The 12,375-nt window shown below is 33.4% G+C and overlaps 2 protein-coding genes across 27 annotated transcripts in view; one reads left to right on the top strand and one right to left on the bottom strand.

Moving 5' to 3' along the window:
* The first annotated feature begins 40 nt into the window (after positions 1 to 40).
* Positions 41 to 12,375, top strand: part of LOC141447931 (uncharacterized) — a 20,315-nt gene continuing 7,980 nt past the window's right edge. For 7 of the 22 annotated variants that reach the window (XM_074115872.1, XM_074115884.1, XM_074115879.1 and 4 more), the window contains exons 1-13: positions 41 to 458; positions 608 to 801; positions 1,034 to 1,248; positions 1,329 to 1,414; positions 2,525 to 2,755; positions 2,826 to 2,957; positions 3,659 to 3,772; positions 3,849 to 4,133; positions 5,714 to 5,959; positions 7,154 to 7,270; positions 7,564 to 7,722; positions 8,031 to 8,101; positions 9,443 to 9,636. In XM_074115872.1, coding sequence (XP_073971973.1) covers positions 384 to 458; positions 608 to 801; positions 1,034 to 1,248; positions 1,329 to 1,414; positions 2,525 to 2,755; positions 2,826 to 2,957; positions 3,659 to 3,772; positions 3,849 to 4,133; positions 5,714 to 5,959; positions 7,154 to 7,270; positions 7,564 to 7,722; positions 8,031 to 8,101; positions 9,443 to 9,636 — 2,119 coding nt within the window. In that variant the 5' untranslated portion in view covers positions 41 to 383. The remainder of the gene's footprint in view (positions 459 to 607; positions 802 to 1,033; positions 1,249 to 1,328; positions 1,415 to 2,524; positions 2,756 to 2,825; positions 2,958 to 3,658; positions 3,773 to 3,848; positions 4,134 to 5,713; positions 5,960 to 7,153; positions 7,271 to 7,563; positions 7,723 to 8,030; positions 8,102 to 9,442; positions 9,637 to 12,375) is intronic. The other 15 variants (XM_074115882.1, XM_074115885.1, XM_074115889.1 and 12 more) reach the window with 11 other exon arrangements.
* Positions 1,864 to 12,375, bottom strand: part of LOC141447935 (uncharacterized) — a 26,423-nt gene continuing 15,911 nt past the window's right edge. Inside the window, exons 5-8 of one of the 5 annotated variants that reach the window (XM_074115901.1) lie at positions 9,741 to 9,878; positions 5,374 to 7,311; positions 4,971 to 5,278; positions 3,549 to 4,038 (exon numbers count right to left, since the gene is read on the bottom strand). In XM_074115901.1, the coding sequence (XP_073972002.1) occupies positions 9,862 to 9,878 (17 nt within the window). In that variant the 3' untranslated portion in view covers positions 3,549 to 4,038; positions 4,971 to 5,278; positions 5,374 to 7,311; positions 9,741 to 9,861. Of the gene's footprint in view, positions 2,353 to 3,548; positions 4,039 to 4,970; positions 5,279 to 5,373; positions 7,312 to 9,740; positions 9,879 to 12,375 lie in introns of those variants that run through there. The other 4 variants (XM_074115902.1, XM_074115900.1, XM_074115899.1 and 1 more) reach the window with 4 other exon arrangements.

The following is a 12,375-nucleotide window of genomic DNA, read 5'->3' on the forward strand; positions in this document are numbered from 1 at the left end:
CGTTAGTTCACTGCAAAATAATTGGTAATCCTGCTAACGCTTTTTCATTGTTGTTTATATCTTGGTCGTTTCTGTAGTGAGGTGTGGTGTGACTCCCTCATTTTTTATTTTTTTGGCTTAAAAGTGTATAATTTATATGTCGCATTTCAGTTTATTTGACGGTAGCTGTTTGGATTTGCAAATTAGTTACAAGTATCGTACTTAAAAAGCAGTTTATATTAAGTGAAATTTTAACCCATTAGTTATATCTCTCACTTAAATAGTGGAGTTCTTAGAGCTTTTTCGACAGGTACATTTCTTAACGCTGATTCTTGCTTATTAGTTTTGTGGCGTAAAAAATATAATTTTTAGTAGAAACTGATTAGACATTTGACAGTAGATGTATGGTATATATTTTTAGGGGGAAATTCGGTTATCGAAAAACATCCCAAATGAAAATGGATCAGCCAAAATACCGGGTAAGTTTGAGCATTAGTTATATTAATGTATCACCCTGAAGCAAAACTTCCTTGGAACGCATGAGTGACCGTTGGATTGAAAATCTAGGTAGGATTCTGAGTGGTGACATAGTGTTATTTCATAAATTAAGTAGACGCTACATGTCCAGGAGAAGGTGCTGATAGGTTTGGAGGCAGCACCGCCCAGTTTTGACGTGAGAGGCAAAGTGCTTGGTCCTGGTGGTGCCAACTTACTCTACATAACAAAGGAAACTGGTGCCGTGGTCACACTTAGAGGAAAGGACTCAGGTTATATAGAAGCGAATGGACATGAATCAATTGAACCGTTACATATTTGCGTTGAGTACGTTTGACTTTTACATGTATTTTAAATATTACTTATTTTTTACTTTTAGATTATTAGTTTTGAAGTTAGAGTGAGTTACTTTATACCCGTATTATAATAGTAAATATCACTCCTCTAAATCTCTAATAGAAAAGTTGGTTTCACTTGAAGTAATTTTTTTAAAATTTAAATTTGTACTTCTATTGCAATTTTTCGTCTAACCTAATTAACTTTTCTTTTTTTTTTAAAGACATTCTCGATATGAGGTTTTGCAAGCTGGTAGACAATTAGCTTTCAATCTTATTGAAACAGTTCAGCAAGAGTGGGCATTTCAGAAAGAACAGTTATTGCAACAACCACCTCCAGTTACCCAACAAGGTCCTCCTCCAGCGCCCCCTCCACAGCTTCAACAGCCGCCCCCAGCACCGTTACCAACTCAAAGTGTACAACTACATCCTCCTCAGAGTAAACCCTATTCACCAATTTAGTTTTTAAAAGTTAGTTTCCATAATTATTATATTCATTAAGAAATTTATTTTATATAGTTGTGTTGAGTGGCCAGACGGTGAATACTTCAACCACACTTCCTGATCAACAACATCAGCTACAGGTTAATAAAAACCTTTTACAGGTAATTATTCTTTATAGTATTAAATTATTGAATGTTTCTAGGAAAAATTGCAGTATTTTCAAGAATGCAATAAAAGTCTGCTACATTAAAATAACAGTTGCAACAAGTAATTGTAATTCATAAGATAACAATATCAGGAATATTGATCGGAAAAGGCACCCAGTGGTGTCACTCATCATGAAAATGTATAGTACTTTACTACTCTTATGATGAGAGTAAATCGCGAGGCAATCTTCTTGGAGGATTACTGATATTGCGGAAGAAGATAGATGTTCGATTAGAGGTTAAGGATGAATTGCTGTAGAGGAATAAAATTTTAAGAAACGAGTTTTCGTAAGATCTTGTAACGAAAGGGTTTCTGAGATCGTTATGGCTTGTGAGGTAAGAAACATAAAACGGAGCGTTCAGAAGTTTTCGTAGTATTTTTGACTTTAATGTCTGGGTGCGAAGAGAGTTGGAACTTTTAGTCGATCCCGATACTTCAATGCCGAATGACCAAATAGGTATCAGTAACAGAAAGGAGGCCTTTTTGCTATTCAGGTTGAGTTTCGATAGTTTGTCAAGCGGTTTGGCGAGAGGTTTGTAGCGTTGGTTAGTTTCTTTTCGGTCTAGTATGGGAATTACATGTGTTTTTTTACTCATCTCTTCGATTTCAAACATACCTTAAATATTGCTCTTCATTTACATCAACTGGTACTCACCTATTAGCCTACATTTGCCTGCCCCCTCAGATGCGGTGTAGAAATAACTCCAAACAATCCTTTGTCTTTATAAATTTCTCACTAAGTAAAAAGTGAGCTTTGTAGCAGAAGAGGTGATAATCAGAGGCTACCAGGTCTGGAGTTTGTGGCGTTAAAGCTTCTCTTTTTCTTTCTCCCTTTTTAATTTAGCTTCAAATTCCCTTTTCCTTGATTCAGCTCAACAATTTTTAAAATCGCCTAGTAATTTTCACAAGCTTATGTTAGCATTGACTGAATGTAGAAAGTATATAAAAAAGAAAAATTTTACATAGTGCAGTTAAGAAAAAAACAGACATGTTGCAATTAATTATTTAAAAATTTAGAGTTATTACAATGAATTTAAGCTTTCATTAATGTAATTGTAATTCAGGTTGCTTCGAACGCTCAGAACGGAAACAGTAGTGCCACTAGTGTTCAAGTGAGTACTGTTGGCGGAAGTGGAGCAGTACTAATTGGTAGTAGCGGTACCAGTGCTACACCTTTACCACAAGGTTCTGCTAGTGGAGAACATGCTGCTGGTGGAATGTTGCCTGCTGGAGACGCTGGTAGACCTTCACCACCACATGCTCAGCACACATTACAAGTGCAACAACCAAGACAGGTAACATAGGAGATCTTGAGGAATTTTGTCCAAGCTTCGCTACTTTGCTAAAATTCTAAAATATTCACAGGTCTTTGTAAGCCAACAAGGATCTCTGTTACCTCAGCCAGCGGCTCTGATACCTCAACAACAGCAAGTAATCCCTCCTGGGTCCCTACTTGCTCAACAGCCTCATATAATACAAGCTTCCTATCCAGTACAAGTTAGTGATGCATTTTTATAACGATAAAATTTTAATTCTCCACTAAAGTTCTATCTTCTTTTGGTTTTTAACAACCGATATGAGATAGGGAAGACCATTCATTTAGGATCTTAGGTTGTTCTTACGACATTTACCCTGGAAAGCTCTTTTTAACTCACTCAAAACACATTGCGCTTGCATAAATAGTTGATGTATGCAAGTACTTGGTTTAGCACATATCCTAGTTTATCGTGAACCACACTTTACAACATATGTTATATACAATACTTATTAATTTGCAACGAACACACAGTTTCAAACCTTCTGACACTGGAAAGCTGCAAAGTCCAAAACAAGGAATAACTAGGGTTTTGCCTAAAATTTGTTGCCTTAGTCTTAGAAAAAATTACTTTCCAAACTTTACAAATTATTTTAAAATTATCATTGACGGCTGAAATCCTAATACAATTTAAAATTAATACTATTTTTTCATGACAAATTATAACGATTCGAAATATTTATCTTTATTTGAAAGTGTACCGTTTGAAGAGTGACGAAAATTTTCTAAAATAGCATTATTAACATTAGAATTAAATACAGAAAGCTCCAAAATTACAGAATTATTATTTATATTTAATTCTTACTCACACATTGAATGACATACAGATTACAGAATACGAGTATATCAGAATTAATTTCCTTAATAATTTCCTTTTTTTCAGTATATGCAAACAAGTAACGGCCAGATGGTATTAGCATACCCAAATATTGTAAGACCGGTATTGAGCGGAGCTGCAGCAGCTGCCGCAGCCGCTGACCCCACTGCAGGACATCAGGTCAGTCTTGAGAAATATGCTTGATCGCCGAGAATTATAGCCTAAAGTGCATTTTATCCCATGAAAATAATTACAGGTGATGTTAGTACAATATGGTCAAGCGGGAGCTGCTACAGGACTTCGGCCTACACTACATCATCAAGCAGCAGCAACTGCAGCAGCCCTCAGAGCTAGCCAGCCGATGTTAGCCGCGGCAGCATCCCCAGTATCCACGGGAGGAGGTCTCGCTCCTCCACAGCTAACTCAACCACAGCAAACAGCGACGGCTGCAATTCCACAAATTGTGCAAATTGTAAATCCACAAACAGGACAAATTCAACATGTTATTCAACACATTCAACCGCAGTTACATATGCAACAGGTTAGAAGAATGTTTGTATCGCGCGTGTTAATGGTTAATGATTCTAAAACTGAGGCATGAGCTACCTTATAGATAGAAATTCAAGAATAAATCGTCACTAAGTATATCTTCAGACATAATTTAAAATTTAATGCGGTTCAAATAGTTCAAAACGTGGTTGGTTTAATTATAAGTAATCATTTTTTAGAAACTATCCCTCTTTTTTACGCGTCTTTACTAAAAATCCACTTTAAAGTTTAGATTGCAGTAATTTTCCATGATAGAGGAGGAAAGTAAAGTTCCTCAACTTCATTCGAAAATAAAAGATGTTTGATGATTTTTTTTTTTAACGTTTCCAAGTATGGTATCTATAGTTTTGGCACTTTATAGAAAGGTTTTTACAAAATAATTACGTGATAAAACCTTTTTCTCTTGGTCAAGCAATCACGATATATCCTAAATAAACAAAATAGACCTAATAATTTACAGTGGATTAAACCTGAAAGAGTGGAGACCATACGCTTTAGACGGAATTATTTAACTTTAAAAATTTGAAGTTATCGTCACTTTAACTGAAACTAAGTGTTCTCTTCAAAATGTATTAATCTTTGTGGTTGGTCTATTTAATTAATGCACAATGCGTATAGCAAGTCAGTCGAAATCATGTTATATCTTGTAATAAATTATTTAAACAAGTTACATTTTGAGTAAAAAAGGTAGCTTTACACTCAAGAAAAAAAAAAGGAAATGTTAGGTTTATCTTACAAACTCATGTGAAAATTTCTGTCCATTTCCAAGCTGCAAATAAATGTTTACCAATATATACTTGAGACATACATAATATTCTGTCTATCACACCTTCGCGAATTCTAGCCTCTTCTACTCCATATTTATTGCTGTTGCTATCCAGTTACAGACACCAAGAGAACCATTTTATGTCCAGCTAACCCATCTCATTATGGGACGTACATTTATGCCATTCAGGTTCGTTCTTGCAAAATGTCTGGTTCCACTTGACGAAACTAAAATAGGTTTTTAAATTCATCTTTAGCTTTCATCTCCGTTAGTCTTCATTCTTAATGATTCCATGGATTTCTTTTTTAACTTTCCTCTTGAAACGAAGAAGTCTAAGCTTGCTAGACTTGGATTTTGCCAAGCACTATTATCTATAAACATGTATAACAAGAAGAGCACTTTGTTTATTAAATGTATCTTTAATACAAAATGTATGTATCTTTAAATCAAATAACATCTAAATTACCTCCTAAAAGAGAAACCAATATAGGAACCAATATTCAGGGGTAATGTTGTTTGATCATTCAGATTGAATTATCTGAATTACTCTTCCTTAGAGTGAAGAAATTATCCGCCCTTTGTTCCAAGTGTGCTTATATGGTCTCAGCATATTTTTTTTGTATTTACTCCTGAGTGAATCACATGTTTATTTTCTGACGCTGAACAGTTTTAAAAATAGCTTCAAACAATTCAATTTTACGCTATTGTCCTTGTTAGAGCTTGCTCTATTGTTACTTCTTCCATGCCTTATTCTCATTTTACTTCCGAATAATTTAAACAAAAAAAAAAAACTTCTAATGGAAAAGGACCCGGTGCAGGTGCAGTTGGGTGGTTCAGTGGCGGGTGCAGCTGGAGCCCTGCTCGGCCACCAGCAGGTCCTGATGCCTGTGCAACAACAACTATTGACCCAACTTCCAGGGGCAGCGGCTGCAGCATTGCAATTTGGTACTGCTGCTGCAGCAACTAACTCACCACACCATCTGCATCATGCAGCTGCTGCAGCCGCCCAACAGCAACAGCTAATTATAGCGCAACAAGTCGCACAGCAGCAGGTAGGTATTCAATCCGGCCTTGTAAAGTCATTTTTGCCATTTCTTGCCCGATTCTTTTGACCCGATATCCCACATAAAAAAGATGTTTGTCAGCATTCTTGGACGTTTTTTTTTTTCTCATTGCTTTTGATCCACTTGATCCGCTTTTTAAGTATGCGTATTGTTATGGTTTTTATTTTATTAGTTTGTTTTGCATGGATTAATTGAGGTTGGTAACCCTTTAATTGCTAATGCATCCGGTTTAATAATTTTCGTTTTTTTAGCTCTAATAAAATCACCATACTAAAGTTCCTATCTTTTGCCGTTCATTGCTTTACAAAACGTTATTTAAATTCTGTAATGGGCTAAAACGTAATCATTATCCTAAAGTATAATCACCTGGCTGTTTAAAAAAATCATCCTTAACAAATCAAGGGTTTTCGAACTTCACATTTTTTCCCTAAAATATTTATCTTTTTACAGAAAGTAATTGTGTTTAAGCACTGAGATCCTTGAACATTAAAATAATTTTTCTTTATTTTAATGAATATTTTTAATCAGTACTCGACTTATATAATTAAACTATTTAAACCCAAAACAAACGAAAAATTAAGAAATATCTATCGGTAGGAGCATAATGAACGTATAATTTCTTGCATTTATACAAACAAACCTTGCATTCGAACGAATGATTTTAGGTTGTATATACATACACCATCTGCACTTATTGCTTGCAAACATTATTTACATCACACTATTAAAATAAACGAATACTATTATCTACCGTGAAATGTTTCTATTGAGTACATACTTGCTAAAAAAAAGCGTAAGATACAAATAAATGCTATCTGTACCTTACTTTTTTGTTCATTTGTTATACATATTTATATAAATGTAGAAGTCAGAATTTCAACATTACAAGGACTATATTTAACTTTATTAAAAACTAACCTTTAGCAATAGCTGCGTCAGAAAAACATTGGAAGTAGCACCACAATATGATGAGTTAGGGTTACAGCAATTATGGATACTTGTTTGAATGTTCTTTTGAAAGCTTACATAAAACCTTTTGGAATCCCGCTTTCACATTAATTTCAAAATAATTTTTGTGCGTAAGATTGGGATCATACCTAGTATAATAAATTAAGCTGATTGATTGTCTGCCCTAAAACTTTCAATACTTTTCGTATAATAACATAAAATTTGAATTTTAAGTTGCAGAGTGTTGGTTTGACGCAACAGCAGCAACAACTGTTAGCAGCGCAAACACAAGTGACATCCTCGTCAGCTGCTGCAGCCGGTCTTCTCTCGTCTCATCAGGCTTTGTCTCAGGTTTGTTAAAGTTACAAAATGTATCACACTCTCTTTTGATACTGAAATAAATTCCATGAGTGACCTATCATCCACGACAGCCTCGTAATGATATTATGAAAACGATAAATTAATTGGAGAGAAGTGAGTTTAGAATATAGCGATTTCTATTGCTAATCAGCTATTAGCAATGCAGCGATCTATGCAGCTTAAATATATTTTCTGGCAGTTTATCCTAAGCATTAGTTGATTATAAAAAAAAGTATGCGAGTCTGTACAAATATTAATTATAAATTTGTGTACAACCTCTACAGTCACTACCCCAACTGACACAACTCACTGCACAGGCGCAGACAACACAACAAGCTTCAACTAATCAACATCAGCCAACAGTATCAGTGCAATCTACTGTCCAACCTGCTCCACAACAAGGACAAAAGAGGAGATATGAAGGAGAACAGAATCAATTCCAGGTGAATATATCCTACTGTTATCTTAAGTTGGGACGACCAACTTGCTCTTAAATTAAAGAGATATTTCCCTTTTCCTGTAAAATTATTATTTCACAATGACAAAAATCATTTCTAGAAATAATTAGCGGGCATTAAATAGAATGAAACAGTGCTAACAACTGATCACAGCATAGTGTTCGCAAGGGGTTCTTAATGCCGTATGAGATACGCCTCCCATAATGTTTAGTGCCATGGGTGTTCAAATGTCCTGTCTGGCTTAACCTTCACAGAGGCGTCAATGACGTATATTGTTTTTGTTTTACTTTCAGAGTGCTCCACCACCTCCACATCATGCCAATCTCTCTCATACAAATTCGCACAGCCTGCGGAAAGGAGTTGGGTAAGTCTAATCAATATCCTAGTTTTTAAGCAATATATCAATATTAAAAGTAATGAAAGATTTATTTTACTTTGTTCCTTCTTTCTTGCTTACTGAGTTTAATTTATAATTTTGAATTTAATTAAATTATTTTGCAGGTATTTGTATATAAATATATATGTATATATGTTGTCTAGATTGTCAGGAACTAGTTTAAATCGATATTCTTACGATATCATATTTATTAAGTTGTTTCTTTTTTGAATGTTAACTGCTGCTGCATTTATTCAGTTTTTACTGTTGGGAAACGTCCATTCAACGATATCTACCATCTTTTCATTTTTATAGCCTTTATTGCCGTAATGCATATACCCAAAACAACGAGTAAACACGAGTACTCATGTTTTCGTTTTGAATTAATTGTTATGGAGAATCTTTCTGTTTGTTTCCTTTTACGATTTCATTGCTGATATTACAGTTATGTTTAATATTATGATTTCTACGTATTGATAGAACCGTATCAAACTAATCTAAAAATGAATTTCTATTTTCGATGAAAAAAAGGAATTTGAGAATATAGATTTTTAAGGAAGCATTATGGTTTTGAGGTGATGAATTGTTAAAAGGTGACACCGGCTTTTAAGCCATTTCTTTTTTGAATCATTTTTAAACAATGGATCTACTAATGATTTATTTCATACAGTAGAAATATTCTCAGTTTTGTATTTCACAGGAGAAATATTTTCCGGCGATGACACATTCTAAACGTTATTCTTTATTTTGATTTGTGTCTGCGACATGTGCTTTCTTTATTGAATTTTCTTACTAATAGCTCTACTTCCTGAAAACATTGATTGTTTTTCGTACTGCGTTTTTTCGTCAAGAACTTGTGTGACTGACATTGGAACTTAATTATTGCAATTTAAGTCTGTCAGGAAGGATGATGGAGGATCAATAAATATTTAGCAGTAGATTGATAATCTAATAACCAAGTACGTATATAACGGAATGTGCCCAGATCGGCAGCAGATGTAAAGAATCTTCTGATTATTTCCGGGGGGGGACTAACCTTTTTATGTTTTATATTGCTTTATGTTAACTTAAATTTTTTTATGCATGCGCTTCATTTTTCGTCGCTTTAATGTTCATATATGTACAAACTGTTTGTCGTTTTAATTTGATTTTTTCTTATTTATTTATCTAACTTCGTTTTGATTTATCAATAACTTTTCAGCAAGAACTTAATAATTTTGTTAAGGATTAAAAGGAATTCTATCGTATGCAGCACTACAACTCTGGGACGAAGACTAAGGCCTAGAGATGAAGCCAGAAAAGCACTTTTAACTTAAAAGCATGTTTCAGAATGGAGCAGAGATTACAACAACAGAATCAGCAACAGGCTCAGCAGCAAGTTACTCAACAACAACAGTCACAACAACAAGCACAGCAACAACAACAAACTCAGCAGCAACAACAGTCGCAACAGCAATCACAACAAGGCCAAGAACACTCACAAGTTCAAGCATCCGCTGACGGGAGTAAGACAGTGCAACAAGGTAAAATTCGACCGTTTTTTTTTTTGTTTTTTTTTACTCATAGTTAACAACATTGTTCAACTTTGAAGCCGATATTTTAATAGTACCAGATTCCTTTTACTTACGTTTTAAAACATTTTTTGGTATCTTTCTTTATTAAAACTTATTTGGGTCCATTGCCTAATCTTGGAATTAAGATCGTACCAATCGTACATCATGTCTCGTACCTCTTTAGTGGAACTTTCATCATCTCGGTTTTGAATCTGAAACAAGAATTTAATTGAGAGCTAGCTTTCGTTCTAACGACTAATATATGAATCAAGTGTCTACCAGTTTTAGTTCGATAAAGATCAATTCAGCGAGGGAAGAAAGATCTTGTTGAACAGAGTTCAAACAATGTATTAATAGAAATGTAATAATAACGAACAAACTAACAGAAAATTGTAAGGCATTTAAAGTACCAAACTTAAGAAAAAAGTAAAAATTGGCAAAATTACTGAACTATTGGCGCTTAATAATTAATTAATCATTAGTCCTTAATGGAATGGCAGCGACAAATTGCAATTAACTGTGCAAATTACCTAAAAAACAAAATCTTTTTTTGTTTATTCTACAAAGGTAAATAATTTTTGTAATGTAATGCAGTTTCTATAAAGTGCAGTATGTAAACGTTAGTGAGTATGTGTGACGAGCCAGAATCTGCCTGCGGCTCTCTGTTATGTTACGAAGGAGTACTGTTTGCAATGGTTACATCCTTCAGGTTATATTCAGGTGACGATTGACGCTGCCACTTTGATTGCCTTATATCACCTTAGGTATTTCGAAGATCTCCAAAAGGTATCTGACTGGTTTGTGATTGTTCAAAACCTGAGTGACGGGATGATAGTTTCAAATATCTTCAAATTATAGAGATAGTTAGAGAACTATAGCCAGATAATGCAATTAAACGCTAGCAGGTTTGAAACTTGTTTGTGATCGGCAGTCAGAGATCTTAGACTGGACAAATGTAGAAAATTGATTAAGTAACATTACGATAACGAAATGTTTTATACATTAAAGAGCTTTGGGGGTTTCAATTTCCTAAGGTTGCAATCGGCAATTGATACATGTTCAAATTTGTAGGCAACTGATGAATGAGATTGCGTCCAACATCGGCTATCAATTAAATAAATAAAATGAAATATTAAAAATTAAAATTGAAAATGAATTGAAAGAAACAAACAATTTAAATATACTTCATATTTTGATGATATTTTCTGCCGAATTCCGTGGTTTATCTGCTTCAAAACTATTTCGAGTTGTATGTTATATTACTGTTAATCCCCACCTTGCTAGTTTTCGCTTAGATCAGTTTAACTGTGCAGTTATTGTTAAATAGTTTGATTGTGGCTACTAATTAAATATACAGCATTGTTTCCTTCAATTGGCGTTTAATCGACGTAAAAAAAATGCATTTTTAGTTGTATCTGCGAAGCTTAAGGGCCGTCAATTATAATAAGCATGCACTTATTTGTATCAGTGTTTTTTGCTTGCCAACTATTTATTAATTTTAAGTTTTGCTTTCTTTCGTAAAAAATACTTCAGTTGACTGACCACAACTTCAGTGTTTAACTATTAAGAATTTCAGTGGCTACTTCGCATGGTTAAGCCTTTGAGAAAACTTCCGATGAACAGAAATGGATCGCCACCGAATGTGGTATATCGGCATTAAACTAGTTTTTATTTTTATTTTGTTTTGCTTAGAACATAATTTTACAGGTGATGCGTAATGGCCGAACTATATTCATTCTTTAGTATTGAGTGTCATCATAGGTGTTTTTATTTATTTATTTATTTATTTTTTTATTGAATTCTGTGTTAAAAATCTACATTTTAAGCTGTAAATATTCTAAAACTGCATTATCACAAGTGCGTGTTAATTTTTTTACTTGATTGCTGGCTTTACAAGCCACTTCTTGATATTTATTTCATTCTACGAGTCAAGATTCTAAATACTTTTCTTTCTTAAAGAACGTTTTAGATACTTGTTATTCTACTTAATTTTGTTTTATTTAATCTTTCTTTTAACTTTTTTCATTTTTGCTTTTGTCAGTGGCTGTTTTTGTTTGAATGGGAAAAAGAAGTAGTTTAAAATAGAGTGCAAACATTCTCAATGTTTGTTTTTGATTGTTGCAATAATTTTTTAAAAGGTGTATTTTTTTTTCTAATTATAGAAAGTTTACGCATATATTTTAATCAAACTCTTTTGAACTTTTCGTTTAATTCTCAATTTCTATAATTAAAATGGTATCCACAAACATCCAAATAATGTCTTGAAAATTATATAATTATTGGTTATAATTGTGAATTTCACAGCATGAAAACTCCTTACATCCTGGAATAACCCAATTGTTGGATTATTATTCTCTATCAATTTGATTGTTTTTTTTAATTATTACATTAATCGATTTTGTGTAAATAATTCATTTAGAAACTACAGTTGGATGGAGTATATTTTTAACCTTTACAATTTTTTCTAGCAAAGGAGCAAAATACCACTTGGTTTTGACCGAGAATTAAGAAGAGAAAACTTTTTTAATGTATGTTAATATACTATTTTATAAATTTTTTTAGCAATTCATCTTTAAAATAATATGCAGAGGGACTTCGCCTTTACCAAAGAAGCAAATTAATCACTTATATTTGTTTATTGATTTTTTTTAATTCTTTTACTCTTATAGTTACAAGCTAAAAAGAACGCAATTCCGGGAAAAAGACAAG

The sequence above is a fragment of the Rhodnius prolixus genome, unplaced genomic scaffold (genome assembly GCF_049639745.1).
Source record: "Rhodnius prolixus isolate KJV_2025 unplaced genomic scaffold, Rpr scaffold_13, whole genome shotgun sequence".
Taxonomy (NCBI): Eukaryota; Metazoa; Arthropoda; class Insecta; order Hemiptera; family Reduviidae; genus Rhodnius; species Rhodnius prolixus.